At 41.0% G+C, this 27,865-nt stretch overlaps 1 protein-coding gene across 1 annotated transcript; it reads right to left on the reverse strand.

Moving 5' to 3' along the window:
- Window positions 1–63: 63 nt before the first annotated feature.
- Window positions 64–27,467, reverse strand: PLEKHG7 (pleckstrin homology and RhoGEF domain containing G7). Its single transcript, XM_056482053.1, has 16 exons — window positions 26,796–27,467; window positions 25,603–25,625; window positions 20,896–21,020; window positions 19,910–19,950; window positions 17,977–18,072; window positions 17,197–17,334; window positions 15,154–15,249; window positions 12,892–12,987; window positions 11,503–11,616; window positions 9,928–10,102; window positions 8,437–8,552; window positions 7,572–7,665; window positions 7,024–7,103; window positions 5,595–5,754; window positions 1,681–1,778; window positions 64–171 (listed from the first exon to the last, which is right to left on the reverse strand). Exons 1-16 carry the CDS (start codon window positions 27,465–27,467, stop codon window positions 64–66), a joined length of 2,232 nt encoding a protein of 743 aa, XP_056338028.1.
- Window positions 27,468–27,865: the final 398 nt, after the last annotated feature.

Consider the following 27,865-nt stretch of genomic DNA (forward strand, 5'->3'; position numbering starts at 1 on the left):
CTGAAAGAAATAACTATATTATCACCACAATAGTCTGGCTCTGTCAGGGCAGTGCTGACATTATCAAATTTCAGAGGATTCAACAGGGAAGCAGAAAGCAGTGCTTTTCTTGGTTTCATGTTGTGTGGTGTAATTAGAGATTGCTGTTTCTATCTGTGACATCCATGCTTTCTGTAACAAGAAAAAATATTTGTAAACCAAGACAACTTAAAAAATTTCCGGTAAGTTAGGTGCATGAACATCCAGAGCCTTTAGTTTTGTTTAGCATCTCTTCAAGCTTGTGCTCATAATTGCTGAAGGAAACATGAATTATCCCACAACTGAGACCCTCCCAGTTGTTCTGGCTGCTGGAAATTTGTGTCTGGGGTCAGGCATTTCCAGTGAATATTTCCATTTTTGGTTGGCAGGTAGGATTTTAATGCTCTGCTTGTAATGGTGAAGTTTGTTTCAGGCTATTTCACCCCTTTCTGTGCAATGTTTATTCATTAGATTAATGCTGTCCCTGCAGTTTGGGTTTCTAATTTTTCTGATTAGGACAGCTCCAGTCCTATCAGCCTCACAAGTTCTGTTCCCCTCCAAGATTTGCTCTGTGCTGCCAACTGAATTTCAGTTTCTGTTATCATGCTGACAGCATTCAGCATTCAGGTGTATATTTGCTGTCTTCCAGATATGAGGACATGGGGTGATGGAGAGATAATTTCGAATATGTAACTTCCTTCCCTTTGCTAGTCCAGATGGTCTGGTCACAGAAGTTGTCTCTGAATTTCTACAATTAGACATTGGATTAACCCTAAAAGGATTTATCCTTTGGACTAAAACCTTTAAAGGGCCCTTTCAACCCAAACTATTCTATGATTCTATGACATTGAGAAGATGGTAGCCCTGGTATGAAGGCAGTTTTGGAAGGGGAAGGTCATATTTCAGTAAAAGGAGAAAGTAATGACTTCTTGGGTGGATAGCTATTCCAAATACCAGCCAGTAACTTGAAAATTGAAAAAATTCACTCACTGCTTCTCTTAGAAAAAGTCTGCCACCATTTACTTGCAAGAATTAGTATTAGTGGTGGTCAAGTTTCTGTTCATTAGATTTTAGGGAGGGAAATTCAATTTACATGAGAAAGCAAAATACTGCAAAGTGCTTGACACACTTTCAGATGTTATACACAGTGCTGTTACTAGAAATGTGACATGGTGTGAAAATGAGGGGTAAATTTGTATAACAGTGGAATTAATCACACCATCTGTTCAGACTGAAATTGCAAAATGCATGTTGTGAATAGATGAGCATGAAACAGTTTTCTGATCTGAGTACTACTCCATGTAGGGGGGGTTGTTTTGGTGTTGACTTCTCTGGAGGGGATGACCATCTTCTGTGACACAAGAAATGGATCTTTTTTTTTTTTTTTTTTTTTTTTTTAGCAATCAGAATTGATAATGTTTTTCAACAAGTCTATGACCTGCTATCAACCCTGATAGAAAACTGGAACATGTTCAGCAGCAAAAATTGTATAACAAATATGTGAACCAGAGCACTGGGGTGTTATTTTGTTTTCTTTTAGTTTTGGTCAAGTGTCACAACTGTAAGAGATTCTTATCACAGCATGACCACTTTTATGCTGCCACCCTCCTTTAGGGAAAGCATAGTTGTGTAATTAGAGAAGAAGAAAAAGATGTTACCTACCTTGGCAGTCTCTGTCTGAGCTTGTAGCAAGAAGACTGCTATGCACTGCCCATACCTGTTCTCATGCTGAATTAGAAAAGCGTTCCTCAGGCTGAAGACTGGAAACATGTAAAGAAGTGATATAAATGCACCTCATACAACTGTCAGTCCAACTTTATATCACATTGATTATGACTGAAGAAATTATATCTGTAAGCATCTTTTCTGATTTCTGAAAGGGCAATTGCACCCTCATAGGGTGAGTTAATTTTATTGTGTAGGAAGCTTTCTTATTTCAAAACATTTGCATTTGTTTCATTTTTAATTGTTTTATCATGGTGCAGCTAAGGTGCTTTTGAGTCTACCTGAGGATCATTAAGAAATATTTCCCTTCAAAGTGGCCTAAATCATAACTGAAGTTAGAGAAAAAAATAGCAAAAATTAAAAAGAGAGGTCCAATTTTAGTTTTATTTCACTAAGTCTATATGATGGCTGGCACATGTGGAAGTGGCTGCACTCAGGCTAGTGCTGGCTTTGCATCTCCCTGGGCATGCACCTGAGCTGGTGCTCCTGGGGTGCCCTGGTTAGCTGCTGGCAGCCAGGCATGCTGCCTCTGTTTCCTGCCAGGCTTGTCTTGAAGATGACTGTGAGCATCATGTAGGGCGTTTCTCTGCAAGGGGACAAAGTGATACCAGTGTGACACATCTGGAGAAAAGAGGAGCTGAAATGACCTAGTGATTTTCTAATCAGAAGGTATGTTGCTGCTTACAACCTACAGATCTGGATTCCTGCTATTATATTGACATGTAAAGTTACATCTCTTGTACAAAGTCATGGTGTTTGCAGATAGTTCTGCTTTTAGGGTAATTCCTGGTGTTATGAACACACCATTTTATCTTCTATACCTTCACTAATGCATAGAAGGCTTTGGACAGGAGTTATCCTACATAATTATCAGCCTCCTGCCTGCTACCAAAAGGGTGTTTTTTGGATATTGCAACATATATTTTTTTTTCTAGTACTTGCATTGAGCTTTGTTTATTTTCAAAGTGATGTCAACCCTCAGCAAACAAATGGATGCAAAAGTGCTTGCTAGATCAAAAATCAGGATTTCATTTTTGATTAATGTGATGGATCACATGAACTTTCTGAGAACATGCTAACTAATCTTTTAGTGCCTCCAGTAATAAGTCTCTTTGACACTGCAGATATATGGGCAACATTCCCCAAGGTCACACATTCCAGGCAATATTAAATATTTTTTTTCCTCCTGCAAAGGGACATTTTTCTGTTGACATTGGAATGTTTGCTTGTTGTTTTGCACAGAATGGTGGGAATCTGAACTGCAGTCTCCCTAGGGTAATTTTTCTCAGTTTTTATTGTACCTCACCCCAAGGGGTCCTGCATTAGAATAGGACTTCCAAGGTGCTGCTGTAAGACTACAAGTGGGTAAGAGAGACTGCCATGGCTACAGCTGTAATAAAGCTGGTAAGAACACGTGGGAGAGAGGTCAAGCAATGAGGCTGAGGGTGCAGGGAAGGGTCATAACCAGTGGACAGAGCCTAGGCTGGAATGCAGAAAGAAGGTGTTTTTATTCTGATGATTGCAGCTGGATCACAGACCCTGGTTAGGAATCACTACGGGAAATTCTGCCTTGGGAAAAAAAAAAATCCAAAAATATTATTTCCATCTCCATTATGGTTTTTATGGTAAATCTATTAGGTGCAAACTGAAGGGTGGCTGCACTGCCTTCTCCAGCACCCGGGAACAGTTGGCCTTGCATTCAGCCTGAGCTTATGCAGGATGTGGGACTGCCCTCCCCTCCACCCTGCAGGCAAGAGATACATTTGCTCCATTTTGCTGGTTTGGTAGAGGGGAATTACTGGTTTTATTAAATGTTTTTTAAAAAGGCTATTATTATTTTGTGTTCATCCCCTTATCTCATCTTTAGTAATTTGCCTTTTATTGCCTACCTTTGTATCCTCTCAGCATTGATGCTGAATGGGTTGAATGTATTTCAAAGTTATCTTAAGTTTTACAGACTCTAGGTTTATTTTCCATATCTATTGCTTTCTTACAAAGCACTGTAGCTCCCTAAGCTTTTCCTCTTGGTCTTTAGGATTAGGATGACCCTGGAGCTCAGAGATTTAGATTTCTTTTCATTCTCTTTGATGTAGGAGGCTCCTGTAATCTTGGCAGTGTTTGACTGAATCAATGAATCATTAAGACTGGAAAAGGCTTCCAAAATCCAACCTTTGACTGAGCTGCACCGTGTCAGCTAGACCACAGCATTAAGTGCCACCTCCAGTCATTTATTGAACACTTCCAGGGGTACTGACTACACCACTTCCCTGGGTAGCCTGTACCAATCCTTAACCATCCTTTCTGTGAAAGAATTCTGGTGTCCAACCTGAACCTCTCCTGGTGCAGGTTAAGGCCATTTCCTTTTGTCCCATCTCTGGTTGCCTGGGAATAGAGGCCATCCCCCACCTGGCTACTGCCTCTTTTCAGGGGGCACCTCTTTTCCCCAGGCTAAACACCCCCAGATTCCTCAGCCACTCCTTTCAGAATTACTCTTGAATCCCTTCCCTAGATTCATTGCTCTTCTCTGGACACACTCTGGATTCTCAATGTCCTTGTTGTAGTGAGTGGCCCAGAACTGGACACTCTGTACTTGGCCTCACCAGTGGCAAGTACAGATCTCTTCCCTAGTCCTGCTGGCCTCATTATTGCTCATACATGCCATTGGGCTGCTTGGCCACCTGGGCACATGCTGGTTTGTGTTCAGCTGGCTGCCAACCAGCACTTCCAGGTCCTTTTCCTCTGAGCTGCTTTCAGCCACTCTTCCCCAAGCTCATAATGCTGCAGGGTGGTGTTGTGACTGAAGTGCAGTACACAGCATTTCACCCTATTGGATCTCATGCAGCTGGCCTCAGCCCATTGATGCAGCCTGTCTAGATCCTTCTGCAGAGCCTTCCTATCTCCCAGTGGATCAACACTCCCCCCAAATGAATGCCATCTGTGAACTAAGGGATACCTCAATTGCCTCACCCAGGTCTTTTATAAAGGTGCTAAACAGGACCAGCAGCAATACTGAGCCTTAGGGAACATTGCCAGTGACTGGCCAGCAGCTGGATGTGGCACCATTCACCACCAAGGTGAGATGTGTGAGACCCTGCAGCGTCTGTGCCTCAGATCAAGGGCAGGCCTGAGGTTTCATGCCTGATCCCCACCCAAAAATCTGATTTGGTGACTTCAGGGACCTTGTTTTGGCAGGGTAAGGCTCTCTGTGGCAGGCAGCCCTCCCTGCACAGCAGCAGGGATAGGAGGCGTATTCCCCAGTGATGCATTTGGACGTCTGAGAACAAGGAAGAACTGATGTATGCTGGGTGATTTTCATCCTCTCAGGAACTGGTGGAGATGTGAGTAGGAGCAGTAGCAGGAGGTAAATCTCCTCTCCAGCCTCCCTGAGAATGGCTGCTCTCTATGTGGGAGGACACCCAGGAGAACGATGTATGGTACAGCTGAAAAAATGCTGCATAACTAGTACAGAACTGAAAATGTTCTTGGGAAAGATGCTTGATAGAGCATATTGGGATAGTTAGGGCAAGGGAGTACTTGGCTTGTAAGAAAGAAGTCGTTGGAATCTTGGTACCTCCTTTGGGGTGAGTGGGTAATATGTGACAGTCCCTGGTGTGTGTGTGAGTCACTGCTGGCAGCAGGGGCTGTGGGCTGTGGAGTCTGAGGCTGTGAGCAGCTCATGCCTCACAGCAGGAGCAGGGCTGTGAAGCCAGGCAGTGCAGAGGCACCAGTGTTTGCACCCCAGGCATCTGGGTGTGGTTTGTGGGCAAACAGCAGCTTGTCCTTATGCTACCACACACACACTGCATTGACATGGTGTATATGAAGGTGTTCAAGAGCATGCAGGCACATACCTGTAACTTGGATGGGCTCAACATTTTTCAGTATGAGTCTGTCAAGTGGGATGGGCTGGTCTAGGACTGTGCAAAATCCCCCCTCTCTTATGAAGGACTGCAGCTCAGGAGTGAGGGAAGGACAGATAGGGATTAAGCTGGTGTCTGAGCCTCCATATTTCTGGGAAGAGAAAATGGAGCTGGTTAGTAGGTTGTCTGTCATCTGCTCATGGAGTATAGGCACTAAACAACTCTAAATTATGTGCTTTCTCTTATCAGAGATACACAGACGGCTTATTTGCCTGAGGAATCTTCAAAAGACTGACTGGTACCTGGAGCTCTCCTGCAAGGTCACACTTTACATTAAAAAGCTACAAAAGAAACATAATACAAGTCCACGAGCAGAAGACAGTCATAGACATTCCAAAAGTATTTTCCCACTTTCCCTTCTTATTTTAATAGCAGTTTTGTTTCTCCATTCCTTGGGGGTCAGTTTTCTCAGTTTTCTCCCCTTATGTATGTGCACAAGACAGAATTCCTGGAGCTCCAGATGAGTTGCAGGCCTTCACAGAAGATTCACCAACACATGTACATGGGACAACACTCAAAGAAATTTGTCTTAATGGTACCAGGTCCCTTGAATTTCTGCTCCCTTCACCAGCCCTGTTGCTAAGGGATGGTGCTGCTAATCTAAAACCTCTCTCTGCATGCTTTCTCTATCTCATTTCTCTCTAAAGCAGAGCACCTGCTTCTTGAAAAAAACAATAACCTAGGAGATTTATCACAGGTTCATTTAGACTCACTTTACATCAGTTTCATAAACTTAATTAGCTAAATGCACTCCTACACTGAAGCTTTAGGAATTTCAGGTCATCCAGTTCTTCTGTTGGTGTCTAAATACAGATACTTATCATCTAGAGAACTCTATAGAATCATTCATGAAGAAACATTTTCTTTAAAGGGGTCCTTATATCTCAATTTTAAACTTGGGGAAATCAAAGGCAAAGAGAGGACAACAAGCAGTTTAGCCAATCTTCCATCAATGTAGCCTTTCCCTGTTTATTTTCCTTTTAATTTTTTTCTTCTTTCCAACAGTTCTGATATCTCTGGGATAAAAAAAATTCTCAGATAGCAGGGACCATTAGAAAAAGTTTTACATTCCTGAAACTTTCCTGAGCTTTAGGAATCCAGCCCATCAGAATGACATCAGTAAGATATTAAGGTCTTGTAATGTAAATTCTGCCTGTGTTCTTGTATCATACTGAGCCTAGAAGCAGGCTTTTGAATCAGTGTTATTGCTCGTTGCATAAGGAAGTATCAGCTGTTCTTCATGCTGATTAGTCATCTTGTATTTTTATCATTAGATCAATCTCCCAAAGTACATTCAAAATCCATCCAAAAGGTAAGAAATATGACAACTGCAACCGTGTATATCTCTAGACATCATTACCTTTTTGTTACGTTTAATTTTGGTAATTAGTAGGAAATCATCAAATAGAAAGAGGTAGACGTCAAGGAGTCTTGTGCTTTCTGAGAAGGAAAACAAAAAAATCAGCTCTATGCTGTGATTATTTTAAGGTATTGCCTCTTCTAAGATGAGGTACATCTATGAATCACTGCACCTTACAGAATGCTTTTAACAAAGAAGTCTTGTTTCCAGTATAGTTCACAACCCTTCATCCTCCAGTCTGCATTCTCAAATGCACTAAATCATATGTCTCAGTCATTTTGGCTGCTAAATTTGTACCTTGTAGCAGCTACCTCAGTCTGATTAAACAACCATTTGCTTGCCAGGGAAAAGGACAATAAACAATCATACAGACTACTCATCCTATTGGCAGCTTGGCTGTATCTCAGTCTCTCTCTGATAAATTCTACAGTTACTTTTCTTTCCTGCACCTGCCCAAATGCTGTTGCAGAGGTTCATTCTGGACCTGCCATAACAATGTGTAATTCTGTTAAGCTACCTCTGGACACCAGGAGATTCAGGGATGTTACCTGCCAGCATCAGCCTTCCTTCATGAAGGAGAAGTCTGTTCACTGAAGACAAAATGTTTTCACTGCTGTTTTCTCTTAAGTTTTGCTTCAAACACTTGACCCAAAAGAGAGAGAGAGAGAGAGAATGGGGAATCATGCATAATGGATGATGAACTGGGGGCTACCAGCAGCTAAACAAGATGAGCATATGTGTGTTCTTACCTCAGGCTAAGTGCATCACACAGCTGATAACTGAGCATGCCTGTGTTTCTTTAGCAGTGCTATTGCTTAAATCTGTTTATGCTTTTGAAATGTTGTGTTTTATTTTTTCAAATTGAGTTTAGTAGTGTTTGCAGCCCTGTATGTGAACAGACATAATCCTTGAAATGAGACCCACTTGATGGTGTTACCATAGGGCTGGTTAAAGTCTGTGTGGGTAATGGGGTAGCTACAGCAGAAATGTGCACACCCAGGTATGCTGTGTAATTTTTTTGTAATGCAATTTAAGTGAAAATGGAAAGTTCATTGGCTCAGCTTGAGAAGTGAAAGAGGCAAATAATTTCTACTTTATTGAATGTTGGTAATACCTATATCTATCCCATTTTATTCTGTCCCCTAAAAGCCAATATGGTAAAGTCCTCCTGGACTGCATCATTGCCCTCTCTTGGTTGAACTGGGAGCAACCCATGCTGCCATCCAAGGCACTGTGTGTGTTCAGCTACAGCACTTGCAGTGCCCAGGCTACAGCTGCTTCTGTTAGAGCACAGTTATCCCCACAAACTGGAATACAGACCACCAGCCAGCTTTAGACCACTCTATGAAGACAGATAGGAAACTAAACCCTCCTCTAGGATAAAAAATAAAAAGGTCTTTAAAATCTGCTTACCTCTGGGACAAAGAACCTTTTGTCACGATCCCAGACCTGAGGCCAAATTATAACCTCTTGCAGCTGCCTGAACTTCTGAAAGTTGTCCAGCCACTTGACTTTACCTTCCAGATCCCCTGAAATGTGTGAAACACCAGTTACTGCCAGGGCTGGCAAAAGCAATCCTGTTTCTAGAAGATGCTGAATGCTGATTTTCTCCAGTGAAAGCTGAAGTACCTCACATGTGAGGCCCCAGATGAAATCTTGATCTCATTGAAAAAAATGCCTAAACTCTACTTAGATCAGCAGGGACAGAATTTCAATTCATGCATTCAAAGATGCTTAAACTCACTGCTAAATGAAAAGGTTGTGTTTACTAATCTGTCTGGGGAACAGGAAATCACATAAATCTTAAAAATGTCTTCAAAAAAAGTCCTATCATTCTAAACTGTCTAGTATAGTGTGATAAAAATAATTTTCTTTTTATGTAGCCTGATAAAAAGACTGTTGAAATTAATGAGAAATAATTTCAGAGGGAGTGTTGCCAGAAGTGACTGAGAAGGGGGTCCCTCAAAATGTGAAAAATTGGGACTGTGTCTTTGCTGATTCAAGGCCTTTATGGGAAAAGCTTTAATGGACCTGCAACTTAAATTTCAAGTCTTTGGCTGGAGTGATGTTGCAGATAATGGTTTCACACACACGCCTCCCCACGAGAAGGGAAATGCTTGGACTACAACTGCTCTTTATGTTACTGGTTCACTGATCAAAAAAAATGAAGGCAGATCTTTGTCAGGTGCCTGTGAGTAAAGAGGGGTCACTCTTCTATCTTTAGTTTCCTTGATCCAGAGGTGTCTAATGTTTGGAAGGATTTATTTATTATGCCAGTAATACTCTCCAGGCATCCCATGGTCTTTTGGGCTACACCTTAAACTGCTGTCCTTATATATGTTAAATATATAAATATTATATATTTGAAACAAAATGCAGGGAAAAAAAATAATGTCTGGACCAGCCACTTATTTTCCACACTAGCTAGAGAAAATCTGTAGCTGAGACAACTTTACATAGTAGGACCCTCTCATTAGTGAAAGGTCACAGACATAATACTCCCCTTGTGAGTGCAAATTTATCCTATTAAGTATCAGCCTTAAAAATTCCTCCTTAGACATAAATCCAACTGAAAGACTTCTTTGTTTGAGATTTTTCTTGATATGTTCCAATTTGAGATCTGCTTTTAATTGTTTGCTTGTCACTGCAGATGATTCTGAGAAAATACAAGTGACTCACTGATTTGGGAGTCCTGTGACATTGCTCAGAGAGGCTTTGGCAGCACAAGATGGCCCAAGTCATTCCCTACAGCATGAGGGTCAGGATTGTAGAAAGGTACACACACCCTTGTTCCTTTTCTGTGAAGACACTTGACCAATTCACACTTCAAAGGACATGCACAAAAAAGCCATGTAACCTTCCAATTTGTAATTGCATACTTGACTTTTAGCCTTTGTTACTTACTTATAGACTTTTCCACCTTCTCTTTAAGTGACTGGATAGAACATTTCTCTGTTTCATCTGTGCTCCTCTTCCAGATGTTGTTGAGGAGGAGGGGATACCGTGTCAATCGATGCAGAGGAGCAACCAGCAGCTCTGGCAGATGCAACCTCTTGCACTGTTCATTTTGTTCACACCACTGCTGAAGACAAAGAAAATCTGCCTTAGGCTTCAGGTTCCTTCTGGCTAGGAGGTAGCAAACAGCTTTCTGCATTGTCAGCTGATTGTAACAAGACAAGCAGTAATGAAAGATGAGTTTCTCACTCAGTGAGAGCAAGGGCAGTATAAAGGGTCTTGTCGTAGTTTAACCCAGCAAGTATCTAAACCACACAGCCACTCATTCACTCTTCACACTCCCTCCTGTGGGATGGGGAAGAGAAATGGGAAATAAAAAGTTAAAGTTTGTAGTTTGAGATAAAGGAGGTTTAACAGAAGAGAAACAGAAGGGGGAAAACCCCAGAATATACAAAACAAACGGTGCCCAATGCTCAACAGCTACTAGGAGCAAAATTAAGACTATCCCATTTTGCCAAGAACACCTCTCTATGGGGGAAATTGCATTGTCCCTCCAGATGCACTTTCTGCATTGCTGCTTACCATTCCAGGTGCTGTGGCCATGCTATCACATCAAGGGCTCTTATCTAGCTGCTGTTTGAATTTTCTCAGGAAGACCTGAGAAAATTAGCTTGAGTTAGGTTTGAAAACCACCCTATATTTTGGGGTTACTGCTACTTGCCACTGGGGAACATTTTTCCTAGGTGTGAATGTATGAAATCCTCATCAGGGAGCAAGCAAGGTGAAACTCCAAGGCTCAACCTGCAGGACTTGCCTGTCACAAAAAGGTGTTTTTCTAGTTTTGGGCTGCCTGTGAAAAAAGCCCACAACTTCAGGCTTTTCTTTCCAAGCCTGTAATGCTGAAGATTAATCTGAAGTATTTACAGGACACACTGGTCTGATAATGATGTCAGAAAAGAGCAGAGCCTGAGATCCCCATCACTAGATGGAGTTGCTTCAGGCAGATGCAGTGTCAGCAAGGACAGAACCTCTGTAGTGATGCAACTTGATAAAGAGTTATCTGAAAGCTCTTTCCAGCCTTAGAGAGAGGTGAATTCTCCCCTACTGGTATTGTTTTGATGCCAAAATAAAACATTTGAAATCGATTTTTTGTATCTTTTTTCCCTGTAACCATTTCACTTTGTCAAGATGGAGGTCACTGAGTCAAGGAATTATGTGCAAAATGTATGAAAGAGGCTAATACTTTGCATTTTCTGCCTGCAAAAACACAGCCCAGCTCTCCCCCTCTTATCTATTCTAAATTACAAGTAAGAACTTTCACACATGCAGGTGAACACACACTCAGAAGGGTGACTTCCAATTGGTAATAGGCTCTGCAGTAAAAAAAATCCCTATGAAATGCCATCTACACAGCTTTGCTTCTAATGAACATTCCTAGTTTGCTGTTGAAATCCTGTCATGTTGAAGACAACAGCAGCAGCAGCAACAAGAACAGCAATAACAACAACAAAACCATCACTTTACCTTCAGATAGATGCCGAAATCTTCTCTCTGTCTCAGTTTTTCCAAGTAGAAGACAGCAGAGGTATAATTAAGGCAATAAATCTGGTGTGTCTGGCAGAGGTCACCCTGGAAAAACTGCAGGAAAGATTTGGAAATTTATCAAGAAAGAAAAAATCATGACAAAGGGAGAAACAGGAGTTTTGGGTTTGTAATGTGCATTTTATCTGAGATTTCCTTGTACCTAGGAAAATGGGGAAAGAGGGAATTTAAAAAGTTAAAGGGCAGTTTAAGCAGCAATAAAACTGTAAAGTAGTAAAAATACCACAACAATGCTCCAGTAATGCATGGGAATATAGTTTTAACAGCCCTGCAGAGGTGTGACACATTCTTAGACTTTGTTCTCATTAGAAATAAACTATGTGAAATTCATATGGAAGTTGAAGATGAAACCCACTATTTCTGAAACAGCTTTAATGACTTCATGTAGCTTGGCATTTTATATCTGAGTATGCTCTTAGAAATAACAGGATAACAGGAGAGCCTCATTTATGTTGGAGGTGTTGAATGCCATGCATGGTAAAATACTGCTTTGTCTGGGATTTTGTCTGTTCACACAAACATTATCAATAAGAACACCTGAAGTCAGAGGTCACAGGGGCAAGAAACCAAGCTCTAGCCATAATTTCTCTGTTAAAAGTATTAATGCTGAGGCAGGGTTTTTAGTATTTCCCAGAAGTTTTCCAATGGCCTCTACTACTAGGGAAGGTTCCAGTCAATCAACTGATTTTCTGTCTTCATTAATATTTCCAACTTTGCAAGCATTGTGGGGGGCTGAGCAGGAATTAGAGCTGCTGTAGACTGCTGTTCAGACAGCCTTGTTTAGCACACAGTCTGACCAAAAGGGTTGCAGGGCAGGCAGGGCTTGGCAGTGGCAGGACAGCTCTGGCTGTGTCTCTCTCTTGCTTAACAAACACAGACCAAAGTGTAATCCCAGTCCCAATGAGCTCTTAATTAAGCAATTATAAACATTAATGGATCTGGTCCATGCAGTAAAGGAGGATCAGTGTGAAGGAGTGGAAGGAGGCAGTGATGGGGCTGGGGTCTGGTCTCAGGAAAACATCTTCCACAGAGTGGGAAGCTTTCCTCTGCCAGTGGAAAAGTGTCCTCAGAATCTGGGCTGCTGTTCCCCAGGAAGGGAAAAATCTTTTCACATACAGGGCACCTTTCTATGACTGCTTCAAACATGCCAATGAATAAAATCCTTCTGATAGGAGCAACCTGAGGCTGAGGCCAGACTGCCCATGGCAGATGGCATGGACTTGACTGAGCTGATTGCTCTGGAGCACCTGTATGCCATGATAAATGGTCTGCTGCTTGTATTAAAAGCAAGAATACTTGTAATTGTGTTACCATTCTGAGTACAGAGCTGAAATCCATAGGAGAGTCTGACTTGCTGATATGCTTCTTCACAGTTTCAAAAAATGTTTTCAGAAAATGGAGACTTATCTAAGTAAGGGAAAAAAAGGATAAATTAACATCAGTGATCCAAAGCTAAGATTAAAGCAACTTTTTTTCCCCTCCCTGGCCCCTCTAAAGGCTTCAAGTGTAGTGGGTTCCTATACTTATCTCTAACATTGCCAGAATTTCTTCAGAATTATGCTCAGAATGCTTTAATTAGTCAGAAGCTAAGACAAATCTATACAAATACCCACTTATGTTGTGATAATGCCTGATGACAAAAGCTTTGAAACAAGATTAGTTAGTCTATTAAACTTGTCCTGGGGTAGCAGCTGTATTTAACATGGATTGACATTAAAAATGACAATGGGTGAATGGTATCTGCTGTTAAGGAAGGTATCTGACAGTTAAGGAAGCCTTTGTGGTCATTTGAGGAAGACACCTTCTTCCATGGTTTGTTTTGTACAAATTGTACAAACTGAAGGTGAAGGAAGTATCTATATAAACCTCACATTCCCCATGAGTTGACTTTTCATGTTTATATTGGATTCCAAAGTGGCTGTCTTATCAGTCAGATGGGGCTGCAAGCCTGATCATAAACCCACACTTTCATCCTGAACACACTATTTTCACACAGATCCATGGCTGAGCTAAGTTGTTGGCCAAATGTTAGGCCAGAAGGGCACATCAATCCACTGTGATACTGCTAGAGACTGTATTAGCTGCAGACTGCTTTGTTTGGTGTATTTATTTGGGTAAGGATGCTTATAGGATAATGCCCATTCTTTAATTTTGACCTTTACAGTTTTATAGCATGCATTTTTTCATGCATTCAGCCTGCTGTCAAGAAGATATGGATACTGTAAAATGTATGAAAAAAGGCACCAAAGGCATTGAGAGCAGCTTCTTTCTTCAACATTTAATCAGTATTTAAATTATGCATAACAAACAATCATTTATCATCCTCATCAATAAGGACAACAAAATTGGAAAGTAAAGCAAGGTATTTTTTAAAGATAATTCTCTCAAGACATGACCAAGCTCAAAGCTAAGTGAAACACAGCAATATATCCCACTCCCTTCTTTGAACAAGGGAATCAATAACCACACATCTGCTGAAATCTAATAGTTGCCTGCATGTACAGTCCTAGTCCACAAAGGTGAAACCTTTGTCAGCTAAACAATTTTTTTCCTTGTATTTCCAAACTACTGGTTGGTCATTCAGCAGCTCAGCAGGTGTGAGGTCTCTGACTGAGCAGCAGTGCCTTGCTCATGAGTTCTGGCTAATTGTCTCTACTTTGAAGACTTTCCCAGTTTTCCTATTTTGGCTAAAAAGGGAGAGATTCAGTATTAAGGCAAGGGAATTACAGTAAGGGAAATAAATGGGACTCAGCAGCTGCTTTAGGGAATGTGATGTGATTGTGAGTAGTTATTCAATTAAGGCAGCTGCAGAGTTCTTTCAAGAATTCACTTTGCAATGAAGGGTAAGGTGTCCTGTGAAAGGGCCCCCAAGCAAAGAAAAATTGTTTTGCTTCTAAAGTAATGTGAAGGCTATTTTTGATTTCGGGGTTTTTAACTTTTAGGAGCTGGAAATGGTTTCCCAGGAGCTGGCCAAAAGCAGCAAAGAGCTGGAGCACATCACAGCCAAGGCTTGTGGGATCCCTCCTCCTGGACAGTGCAGAGTAAGTAGCAGGTGAACAGAGAGCATGCAGTCTCTGTGGGAGAGATCCTGACACACGTGCTGGAGAGAGGGGGACAGCATTTTGTTCTAACTTGCTCTTTTGGAGTGGCAGAATAGGTAGTGAAGTGTCTGTGCCCATCTGTTTGCAAAAGGGGACTTGTGATGTGGTTATTTTGCCATGCTTGCTGTTTTGGTGTAAGGATTGGACAGTAGCTTCTCTTTATCCCTTTTAAAAGGTCACTGCTTATGAGAATTAGTCTGAAACTTGTGCTTACTTCAGAAACAACTGCTAAATGAGCTCTTCCCCATGTTTAAAATGCCATGTATCTTTGACTGGAAATACAAGAGAATGATTTGCACTGGTGGTATTAGACTCTCACTGATATACCACAGAGACAGGAAGAAAAGGGAGATTATTTGAACTAAGTTCCAAATGTGGGCATGGAAACTAAATAAAAGCTTTTGGTTTGTTGTCTTCTTTTACTGGGCTGATTGATTTCTGATCTGAGTAACACTTCTCTTTTTCTACTCACCTTGTTTAACTCCTCTAAGTTTGCAAAAAGTCTCCACAAATCCACATCCAAGAGGAATTCATTATTCTGGAGGTATTTTAGAGTGTTCATAAATATCTTTAAAATCAAAACAAATAAATGTTATTTGCTGTTTGTGTCAATTCAATATTTTTTGCCCCCCTGAAAATAACATTTTTTTACTGAAATTCATATGAAAGGATTATTTGGCTTAGGGAGGGCAGAGGATGGCATTGTGAGAAAAGTCTCCTGATCTGCCTGGAGGTTAAATATTGGTTTTTGTGCAGAAGAGGGTATGAGTGATGTCTCTGGGGTTTCTCTGTGGTTACCATGGAGGCAGCTGTGTCTCTGCTCTGCCTTGGGCAGAAGAAGGGTGAAGGAGCCCCCTGCAGATCCTTGTGTGAAGGACTTAGTAACATCAGAGCCACAGTTACAGATTTCCATGACCTTTCCAAATGCTTTCCTTCCTACCCCATGCATCTGCTGCTATCTAAATTGTTTAGAGTTACTCTGAGGAAAAAAAAGATATTCTGGGATTAAGATAGGTAGTGGTCCTGTGGAGGTTTTTCATCTCTTTGAATTGTTTTATTAACCTGTGTTGAGGGAAAACTGTGTGTGTATTTATTGGCTGCTTAAGATTTTATATTTTTTTTAAGCTGACTGAGCTGTACTGAATCTGACCTAAATCTAAAAAAGGCTTAAAATTTATAGGTTAGTGAGAAGATTTTTTTGCTTATGTGTATAAAGCATCACGAAAAAACCTGTCACCCAAGTGCCAAGACTGAGTAGCTAGTGAGAGTGTTTGCTTAGCCTTATGTAATTTTTTAGTTACCATGTCCAGATTGTCCTTAGAGCTTAAAGGGGATTTATGGTGGTCTTAAATCTCCCTGTGGAGATTGATAAAAATCAGTGGAATATTTCTATACTTGGGAGTAATCAGGTATCTTTAAAACTGGTTACTGAATGCAATGGGTTCTTTCTTTAGCAGGAGGGTTTGGGGAGCTGGCAGGGGCTGAATCATCGTGCAGGGCTGGGTAAGGCTTGTCTGGGATTCCTACATCAGACCCACAAGGAGCCTGCATACCTGCTGATATCATCATTCTTCCCAGTATTCACCACTCTTTAAACTTCTCAGATTTCTAAACAAAGTGTATAGGAAGAAGGATGCTCTTCTCCTGCCTTGAACCAATAGCTGATCCTGTTATCCTGTTTTCTCTCCCTTCCTGATCTGCCCCACTGAGGAGGAATTCAGCCCATTCCTCTATTTATTTCCTTTACTTTGCAGTAGTTCTTTCATTCTACATATTTACAGCAATATGTAAAATATTTCCAAAATCTCTTTTCATTGACTTAATAAAAAATCAGAAGTTGTCTGTGCCAAGTAAGAGAAAAATGATAAGAAAATGTGTATGGAAGCTTCCATCCTTCTAAATGGATGCATTAACTTTTGATGTGTGGTGAATATAAATAGCACAGCTTTTCTTGTAACAGTGTGTAATATTCCTGTCCACATTTCAAGCTCTTAAAACTCACTGTATTGGAGAAAATATAAAATTTTTGGGAGAGGAATTTTTTTAGTATACTTGTCATGTAACATTAAAACTACAGGTCTTCTGAATTCTGAGGCTTTCATGCTCCAGTCAGGATAATCTAATCACAGCTCTGTATGAAGTTAATGCAAAATAGAATGCTACACACTAGCAACATGAGCAATTGGAATAGTCCAGAACAGAAATAGCTGGTTGGAACATGGCTGCAGTGCAGTGTTTGTGAGAGGAATAATGGAAATATACTGGAAGGCTCTGCAGTCAGATGGTAATTGCAAAGCACTAGATTGCATCACTCAAAGTGATGTTTAGAAGAAGAGATACCATCATAAAGCCAGAAAAGGGAGCTGTGGAAAAAGATGAGCAGACAAGATGGGAGGAAAAAACAGATGCTTAAGTCATTCCCCCACAGACCTCTAATGAGAGGTTTAGGTGGTTTTGTGTTCATCACAGCAGAAAAAATGTTTCATTATTTTTGTGAAGTGAAATATGATGTTACCTTCTTAAGAACCAGCAAATGATCCAGAAAGTAAGTGCATTCACTTGTGAAAAGTTCCCACACTGCTGCTTCTTTTTCCACTTCTAACCCACTGTTGACACCTTTCTGCTCGTTTATAAATTCATGCCAAGATTTACTCTGTTGATCAAAGGAGAAAGAAAACCATCAGTTGTAGCATCAGCTGCTTCAGACCTTATGAAAAGAATCCATGTCCTATTTACTGTGTAAATCTCATCTACCAGTATTAGTGATTTTTCTTCTGAAAGCTTAACAGTTCCTTTAAAATATTTTAAAACCTGCTGTTCTTCTCTACAATACTTACAATGCAAACACTGAATTTGAAAGCAACACAAATGATAGTCTATGCTTAGGTATGCTATATCAGAAATTCGTGGGCAGCTTGCTAATGCTAAGGAATTTGATCTGTTGTGCTGCTCTTGGGAGGATGATAAAATCAAGATACCAAAGGACTGGGTCTTTATAGTAACTTGGAAATTGTTTTGTTTAGTCCTGAGCTGGCCACTACCACCTCATGGACCTGCTCCAAAGTCAGATGTCCATATATAAGTTAGGCACTGGCAGGAGCCCTCAGCAATCCTCAGTTTCCCACTTTCCCCTCCATTTCAAATGACAAAAATATACCATATACTTATGCATTAATTTAACAGAAGGGTCTCATATCCTGATTCATGAACTGAAAAATGTTAGCTTATAAAGAACACAAAACTCCTCCTTCCATCCTTAAGTATCCTTGATACAGTATACTGAGTATTTTGATACCTTAAAGCAGAAAAATTCATCTGTGTAGCAGTCTATGACCTTAACAGTTGAAAGACAATTTTCCAGATCAGATGCTTGCTTCTGTTTGTCTTTACCCTGTTGAATAACAAAAAAACATCCCTGATTCATGCAGAATTTTAATGTCTGTTAAGAAGTTTACCCAGCTCTGTAACCTTGCCCTAATCTGTAAGGAGTTTGCCCTTAAATGAGTTATTTATTTTTGTCTGGGCTCTTCTACATGGAGACAAGGCAGTGATGGCAGCTTTCTTTGTAGCTGTGGGTGGGGTGTGTAAATGCCTCAGGTTTGGATGTGTAAGATCTTATTTATGTAATATACTGGTCTCTGACAGGGAAAATCACTGGCATGGCAACAGGCAATGGGCTACCCTTGGAAAGCAGAACAAATGAAATGTTTTGCTTCCCTTAGCACTGTCAGAGATAAGGGACAACAGGTTAATAGTTTAAATCCTGACATAGTTATAGAGATTTATTTATTTATTTATTTTTAATTTTTTGAGCTACGTATGTAAGAAGCTCCCTTGGTGATTGGCAGAGTAGTGTCTGTAAAATGAGCTTTCAGAGAGCTGAAAGAGCAGCAGGAGTTTGTGTGAGGGACCATGAAATAAAAACAGTTGCTTTTGTTTTGGCTTTGTTTATTCAGGCCTTGTAAAAAATTTAAACATTATTTATGAACTCTAATTTGGTGCTGTGGGCACAGACTTATAAGGTGTTTGATTAAGTTTTATCTGTTCTCTGGAACAATATATTTCCACTTCACGGATTTCTATTGTCTGAACTTTAGGCACTGAACTCAAGCCAATTTTGAAATATGTGTTTGATTATCATATTTGAAACTTAGGGTTTAAGTTCAGCTCCTATTTTTGAAAAATAGATTGAAATGAAGCAGAAAAAATAATACAGTTAATATATATGCATAATGAACTAGTGTACCAGCAAATGAATCTTCATGAATTAAATTTTATGGCATTTAATAGTCTTAGAAATCACTTTTGTCTAAATATCAAATGCTTTTTATTGCAGATGTAAAATATTTTGCTGAATTTAAAAATTCTCAGTTTTAGATCATGCTCCTTCAAATGCTATGAAACTGCTATCAAATAAAGAGGGAATTCTTGTACATATCAGCCTGAGTACATGCATTTGTTCTGTATGCACAAACTATTCTTTGATAAAATGCAAAAAATACAGGGAAGGGACTGTTCTTAATTACATGCTTAGGGATAAAAAGTTATCAAGACACTTGTAAATAATTTTTGTAATGCTGAACAGTACACAGAAAGGAAATTCAGGTATGTTAGTAAGTGAAAGTTTTCATAAATGGGAAAGACAAGGAATTGTGTTAGACAAGGAATTTCACTAAGTTGTGCTTTCACTGGTGAATGTGGGGGCACCCATGAGGACAGGAAAGGCCTAAGAAAGTGTCCTGGAACACTACTCCTATAGGAAAAGCTATAAAAGTATAAAAGCTAAACATCCCTTCCATGTGAGGGGGAGTTCATCACACTCTGCAATCCCCATGGCACACAGAAAATACAGGATGCACCATGGTCAAAGTGACCATGCCACCTTTGCTACCTTACCCTGGGGAGATGCACTGGGCTGCTCCCCCTGCCCATCCCACCCTGCCCTCCTGGTGCCAAGGACACTGCTCCCACCACCACAGGGATGGGGAGCAGGGTCACTGGCTGTGCTTCCATGTGCATCCCCTGCAGTGGCTGCACTGGGGCCACCCAGTCTCCATTGCAGATGAATGTGCAAGCAGTCCCAGGGAGGGCTGAGACCTCTGAGTTCAGCTCACCTGCTGGCTGCCTTTCTCCAAGGACAAGAAAGTAAAGAAGCTTTCTTTACCCGGGTTAGTTGTGGGAAAAGGCAAGGTCAGTGCAAGGAAAAATAAAATGGTAAAAATACTCACAACTCCTCTTTTGGCAAATGGCCACCTTGATTTTTTGGACTCTAATGGGTAAAACAAATTATCAGTAAGGAAACAGATAAAAAAGAAAACAGCTATTTATATTATTTACATATTTAGCTTGATAGACTATATATACTCTATTTGGCTCATATTTAATACTTTAGTTTAGGCAGTTTGTGCACCAGACTTAAAACCCATTTAGCTTGTTGGATTCCTCCCAGCAAGAATTATGGCAGTCTGTGGTGGGATCTTGGATGATGCTAAACACTCCTATTTGTTGCAGCTGATCACTATGTAGTTGCCAATTTTTTACCTGGGAAAACCATCACACCTCAAGCCAATTTTTTACGATGTTTTAAAGCAAGAATTAATCTATGTCTTTTCATTATGATAACTTGGAATTATGCAGGTATTTAAATCTCCAGTGAATAAACAATCCTATGAGCCCTAAACCTCAGATGTGTCATCACACAGTGAGGCAGACTGTAATTTGGGGTCCTTGGTGAGGCACAGGGAAAGCTGGGGATCTAGATTTAGGAATGCACTGATGACTTGGGAGGAATGACTGTGTTCAACAAGAAATCTGAAAGGGCTTTCTTTATGTGGCACCCATCTTCAGGTGTGTGACAGGGAATCATAGTCAAAATTTTGTGTTTCTGGATTTTGAATATCTTGGCCATTCTGGGAATGGCTGGCTTATTTGCTGTCATGAAAATTCTGGTTGTGACCTTGGCTGACTTGCTTCTTGAGAAGCTTTTTGGCCTCTGGCCAAATCACACCACACACTATACTGTATTCCACAATAGTGGGGGGAAATAGTAGTTTTAAAATTGGCCATGCAGTCACTTTGGTAGGGTAGCAGGGTCCCCAGAGGGGCTACAGCACCTCACGCTCTCGTTGTGCACATCCTCCCTCCCTCCCAGGCCACATCCATGTTCCAGCCCAGCTTCTGCTGGGCTCAGGGAGCAGAGCCCCCAGTGTCTGACCTGCAGTGAGCAGGAAGGAGCAGGGCAGGTAGTCCATGGCACTGTCTGACACCAGCAGGTCTCCAGGGAACACCTCGAGTCCCGGCAGACTCACCACCAGGGAGCTTCGCCTGCGCTGGGCGGATCTGCGAGACCCAACAACACACCCCATCACCTGCCTGCCTGGGATCACTGCAGCTGCTGAAGGGCTCCTTGCTCACACAGGGGGAGCCAGCTGGAAATCCAAATCACAGGGCTATGACATCGTGTCTTGAAAGAACAGCGAGCAGAGAATTTCAGTGATTGACAGCAAGTACCTGATTGTCTTTCCAACTCCGCCTTATTGCTGAGATCAAGGTTCCTATGGTCGTGGCTTGCCTCAGATAATAAGTAATTACGCATCTAAATACTGAAAATTCCTGGTTTCTTCTGAGGTTAGACAAAAAGTGAGTGGGGATTTTAGAATCTATGTTTTGGCAGTGGAGTTTAAAGAATCAATTAAATACTGTTTTTCGCTGACGTGTGTCTTGTTACTTTTAACCTTCCTGTAACTCAGCTGATTTCAAGAAAAGACAGCTAGTGAAACAGTTAAAATGTTGGGTTTTTAAAAATTGTTTAACCTTTTGGCTAGTTTGTCTGTTTTCTTTCTAACTTTTGGCATTTTTTTCTGTTATTTCAAATATTTTGATTGTAATATGACTCAGTGGCCCTACTGATCGAAAACAAATGTCTCTTTCCAACTATTGTTGTTCCTAATGGGGAACATTGTCCAGGATCTAGATCCATTAGGAGAAGTGACACAGGCATTTGGTATCCACCAGCATGTTTGTGCCAGAGGCTGCTTGCATTCACACAGAAACTGTTGGTGCATTTAAAAAACCTTTTTCTATTTTGCTAATAAGTCAATTGCTGCAGTAGGGCTCAAAGGGTCAGTAATTCATAGCTGAGGGAGAAGGCACAAAGTACATGTACATATATAAAAATTCTGTTTTTCAGCCAACACTCATTGTGCATGGTGATTTTGATCAGTTAAGCATGATTCTTACTGAGATCTCTTTTTGTCTAAGCAGTTATCTTGCTATGAATATGTGAATATGAAACCTGGCAGGTATATTTTTTTCCTTTAAGTTCATGAAAAATTACTTGACATCTTATCAACTTCCAGATGAGCTCTGAGGTAAAGAGCTGGGATTTGATACGTGGAGTAAGGCATGGAGATTGCCTTTGCCTTTTTTATGACCTGGCAGTGACACTGCTTGCAGTTGCCTTAGCTAAACTATTGGATGGTCTAGATGGAAGCTGCTCCTAATAAGAGAGGTCTGTAGGCTGCCAGGAGGGACTTGAGCACTTGAACCATGGACATATCAGGGCTTAAAAACTACATCTTGAGGAGGTTAAAATTTGCACTATAGGAGTTCTTTGAAAATTTTTCTGTCCTATTGAATGGAGAACATAGGATTTATTTATTTGGCTTTAGGGTTTACAATGAAACTCTGTGGTTTCTCATGAAATGGAACTCTCAGTATGTGGTTTATTGGGTGGGGGGGTCTGTTTCTTGGCTGTCTGCAAGCCCATACCAGTGCAAGGGAGAGGAGTGTTCCTCTCAGGAGTACCTTCCTGAGATGTGCACTGAGTGCTACCCAATGCAAATTTTCAGTGTTGGTAATGATTGTATTAAGATGCCACTGAAACCTCTAGTGATTCCATGGTGCAATCTCTTGGACAGCTGGGCTATTATACAAGTCAGGTACTGCAATATAGTACCAGGATAATCCTCAAAGGTGTTATTCTGTACTAGGAAATTCAGGAGGTTTATTTCAGGTTGGCTTCACAGTGAAATTTTGCCAGTATATTATTGATTTTTAAAGCATCTAGCCTACTACTATTTTCACAATATATTTGAAGCTGCAGGCTAGTGGCTTATGAAGACTAATAATGGAAGCACAGAGTCACTGTAACTGAGTTAAATGACATTATTTACCCAGATCAAAAGGCCTTGATCATCAGGCATGCACATGGCTAAACAATCTCCTCACATAGGTGCACAAGCCTGTGAAATGTGGGGGCATGGCAAGACCACTTGGGTACAATATACCTTTGCATTCTGATGAGCCTGGGCTGGTTAATGGCTTCCATGTCTAAATTATATACTCATGCTTCAGAGATGGAAGCACAGGTTTCTGTGGGTCCTGGTCTGATGCCTGTAGACATTCTAGATACATCAGTTGCTTGTTGTTTTTCTTCTGGAGAAGTTAAATTACTGAAGTGCTATGTAGTAAAATTTACTAGGTTTTAAGTCTGCAATATTTCAACATCTTCTCATGCCTTCAGACTCTGTAGCTTTGCCTTTTCCTTTGTTTTTTATTTGTTTCACTTACTGGGGGCAGTGGACTGCAGTGATGGAAGGAAAGAAGGGCTTGTGCTTTGGGGACAAACTCAGGCATCTGAGAAGATATAATCTGTAATAATTTGTTCTTAAAATCCACTTGTTTTTTAAACATGATAATGTCATAGATTTACATGGCAAAGTTATGGAAAATGACTAAAAACATCCAAGTGGGTCATGGTCTGGCAAAATAAATATCCTGTGCATATAGTTATTTCTAAGGCACAGAAAGTATCTTCATATAGCCCTAATCTTAACCTAACTAACTATCCCAGGGAACAGATATCTATATAGATCACCTTACTTAAATAGCAGATATATTACTTTTATCAAAGATATATAATTTTATCAATGTTTTCTTTGCCAGGGTTGATTTAGCATCTTCTGCCTTCTCTCCACCATATACACCTCTGTCTGTGCTGCCCCTCTTGCCCTTGTTGTTTATTTATTTTGGATAGTTCTTGATAAGCAGCATCAGTTCAGCAAGTTGCCATGCTGACAGGGATGTGCTGGGATTCTTGTCTGAGGACTGTGTGGGAGAAGGCTGTTTAAAATGAGTATGAGTGCGCTATTGAAATTTTTGAAAGTACAGCTTGGGAACAGGGAGAAGAGATGTTCATTAAAACTGAAGGACAGAGGTATAATTTTACCCAGGACATTATGTAAGTAAGTCTTGGAGAAGGGTTGAAAACTGTCCTAAAGTTCTTCAAGATGGAGAGAAAAATCTGATATGCCAGCAGTTTTTGCTGGTTGTGATAAGAAGGGATTAGCTGTTAAGGAGTTAGGCTAATGATCTTAATGAAGGAGGAGCTGAATGCAGACTTAACCCAGACCTTGGACCAAATGAAATTTGACAAAAAATGTTTAAAGCAGAGACTGGTGCATTTTAAAATATTTTTTTACACATTCTAATATTTATCTAGATAGAATTTATAATACATCCTCCCAACCACCTTTTGACAATCTTTTCTGCTGGTGCCTATGGAAAAATCTTGGTTTGTTTCCTTGGGTTGTGGTTTCTTGATTTTAAGTGGTGTCTGGATAGAAGTCCAAGGCCAATACCCTAGCTGGCATATAGTTACTTCCCTCTTGAAGCCACCATGGGCAAGCAGCACCAAGAGAAGGTGTGTACACTAAATATTCAGTGCTGTCCTGTTAAACCATCTGTGTTCAGTATCTTCAGTTTCTCCCCTGAAGTTTGTTACACATCATGCAAACCTTCATGCTGACAGTGAGATATGTTTATTTTATGTATTCTAATTATGACTTGGATCAGAGCAGACTCTTCCCACAAATCTCTTGTTTTCACATCCAGATGAAAAGATCTTTCCCTCCCCTTCTCTCTCTATCTCCACTGTAAATTTAAAATGCTAAAAGAGTGGGTTGGAAATTGCAACAGTTAAGAACATCTAGGAGGCCTCTTCTACAGTGAACATGTAATTTCAAATGCATTCACACATCTCTTGAATCTCTCTTGTCTAGGAAACTGCATTGTGTAAGGACACACATCCTAAACTATACCAGTCTGCTCCAAGCCACCCAGTCCCAAACATCCTTGAGGGGACCCTGCAGTACAGGGAGCACTACTCCATCAGTGGGAGAGGGGTGGCTGCTAATGGAGGTACTATCTCCTGCTTCCTTGTTGTGTGGGGAGAAAATAAAACTTTCCTACCCTTCTGTAAACATTTTAGCATCTTAAAGAAAGAAACATATCTTGGTCAAAAAAATTCTAATGGAACTTTTGCTTTCTGGTAATTGTTTTGAAGACCTTGACACAATTCACTGCACAGGTCTATGGTGTGCAGCACTCTATCTTGTCTGCACTAACTTATAAAATCCATGTATTCTATGTACCCATCTTAGTTTGTAGAATTAACAAACCCCTCTCCAGTAGCAGTCCTAGATCTTTGCTCATGTATAAGAACAATATTGAGCTATTCTGCTGACTCCTTTGCTCCCTTTTCCCTTCCACAAACTTTTGAAGAATGCCACTCAAGATTGAGATATTTCACATTCTTGAAGCTGAAATTTGACACTGCTAAGCTAAACAACCAGACCTTTTGGCAGTGAGTCCCTAGTGCAAAGCTCCCTGATGATCTGGATGAAGTATTGTGTGAAATGTAGCTAAACATGCTAGGGAGAGGGCTACTTTTGAGCAAAAATCTCATTAAAAAGTTTAGTGAGCTGGTGACAGGCATTTCACATAGCAAATCTACAAATTAAGGTTGAGTTATATATACATGACTCAGTGTTCAGATTTGTCTTAGAGTGAAAGAAGTTTATTAAAAATGTAGGAGAGTCAGATATTCTGTTAGAATCAGATAAAATAAATATGTGCATACCTTTGCATGGGCAGTCCACTCTCCTGAAAGCAAGTGAGATATTCTTAGTTACTTGGTCAGAAAGCAAGCAAGAAATCTGATTTTTTTTGTGAAAAAAGAACTAATTTGTAAAGGGAAATTTACTAATAACAGTGTAATAGGCTTGGGCATAGGCTAACTAATTTCACTGTGGAGGAACAAGGAGAACTCATTTGATATCCAGAATGTTTTCTATATTTGAAGGGGCTGGGGGGAGCAGAAAAATATCTTTTGGTTTGTAGTGTAAAGCTAACCAGTTAGTGAAGAGCTCTACACCTACTTGACACCATCCACCCTTAGAAAATGTGTGCAGGTGGTTTGCATAAGGACAGAGTCAAGCAAGTGTGTGAATTTCACTGCCTCTGAACAGTGGAAGGTCTTTGAGAGCAGATCTGGTAGCAAACCTGGCTTCTACAAAAAGCCTCTCCTTTTGTCCTTGTGGAGAGCTGAATTGTAGTTTCCTGCCCGTGAAAGATGCAGGATTTGCTCCTTCCTTGTTTATTACTCTTGCTGACACCAGGGTTTCTCTCTTATTTTTTTATTTTTTTAATTTTTTTTTTTCAGAAGAGATTACACAATTGTTTCTTTGTTTATGGAGCTGGACATAAAAAGAGAGGGGTTCCAGTGAGTGGCAGAATAAGTGGAAATAAATAAAGGGAATGGTACCTCTTCCTTTGGTAGTAGCAGACCTTAAGTTTGACTTGACCAACTAAATTCTTGTTTTTATTAGGGTTAGTAATGTCATTCAGTAAAACAGAATAGAAAACTTCCCTGTCTAAGGAATAATCCTGCTGAAGGGTTAAAGAGTAGGTTGAAAGAAAATAGCCTTCTAAAACCCAGTCCTGAACAGGATTAATTACTTAGTCTTGTTCTTCCATATCCCACCAACAGTTGTACTGGCTCACCAGGGTGAGTGGACAGAGTGGCCTTGTACAGGAGTGGACTAAGCTAACCTGGTCACCAAGGGACAAGGCTGGAGCTCTGCCTCTTGCTGATCTGGAAAGAAAAGTGTCCTTTCCTGTTAAGTGTATAAGCCAGTCTGCTGTATTAAAGGATCATGGCCCAACTTGCAGTTCAGTTTAAGAACTGGGGTTTTACTTGTGCACTGGCCCATGAGGGACCAACACTGAACATGAAAGGCTGAAAAAGAGGTTGCATCCTCCTGTTCCTCTTACCTGGACACCTGCCCAAAGTGTAGGGCTGGGGCGGGGGAGTCTCGTGGGAAGAGTAGCAGAGTTGGCTCTCCAGGAGTTTCTGGGTGGCTCCTTGGGACTGCCATTGCTGAGAGGGTCCTCTTGGCTTGGAAGCTTCGACCTGGGTGGGTCAGACTCTGGAACTGCTGTAGTTCTCTCAGACTTGGCTTTGGACTCCAGTAATTTTGCATGGACACAAGAAGGCAGCGACAATGAAGAGACCGTAACGCAGCGAGGTGGACTCTTACAAATGTGGTGGAGAGAGCCAGCGTATTCCTTTCGATTCCCCAGCTGGGCTGTGGCAGAGCAGCCTGGAAGTGGCAGTGCTTGTGAGGCAGAGGCCATCCTCAGACGCCTTAACGTTGGGGAAGTGGCAATTCTGGCGCGGGCACGGCGGTCGAAGAGCAAAGGCGCGTGGTGGATCCCAGCGCACTCCTCTGCAGGGAGCCTCAGCAGCGGCTCTGTGTAACCTCCTCCGAGGATGCAGTCCCCTGGAGGCACCGGGGTGTCCATGCACACTGGCACTGTCTGCATTTCAGAGGAACTGAAGGCATCTTCAACATTTTCCTTAGGGAGGTCAGCTTCCCTGTCTAGAGGTTCCACGCTGGTTTCTTTGACCAGATCTGGAGAATAATCAGAGCTTGGTTGTTGCATTCTTAATTTGCAGCATGAGGATTTATATCTATGCATACCTAGGAAGCATGATCAGAAAGAGTTCTCACAAACTTGTCATATGAATTTTTAAGTGGAGAAACATGCAAATGGAAAAAACATCCAAACAAAACAAGGTAGGTATGTGCACTAGTAAAGAAAAAATTACCTTTGCGTTGAATCCTGCTTAAATGCACGGTCCAGGATCAATTCTGGCAAGCTGTTTAAACAGCTGCTAACTTTGAGTGTGCCAGCAGTATCAGCATCAGTCAGCAGAGCTAATTACATGGTAAGGAGTAACTGTTTAGAATCTCTGCTCATCTGGTACTGCAGCCACCTGATTTCCTGTTGCCACTCCCCCATCAATAAATGAGATTGTAGCACTGCTGTACGTGGGATAA

Source organism: Oenanthe melanoleuca, chromosome 1A (assembly GCF_029582105.1).
Source record: "Oenanthe melanoleuca isolate GR-GAL-2019-014 chromosome 1A, OMel1.0, whole genome shotgun sequence".
NCBI classification, from domain to species: Eukaryota; Metazoa; Chordata; class Aves; order Passeriformes; family Muscicapidae; genus Oenanthe; species Oenanthe melanoleuca.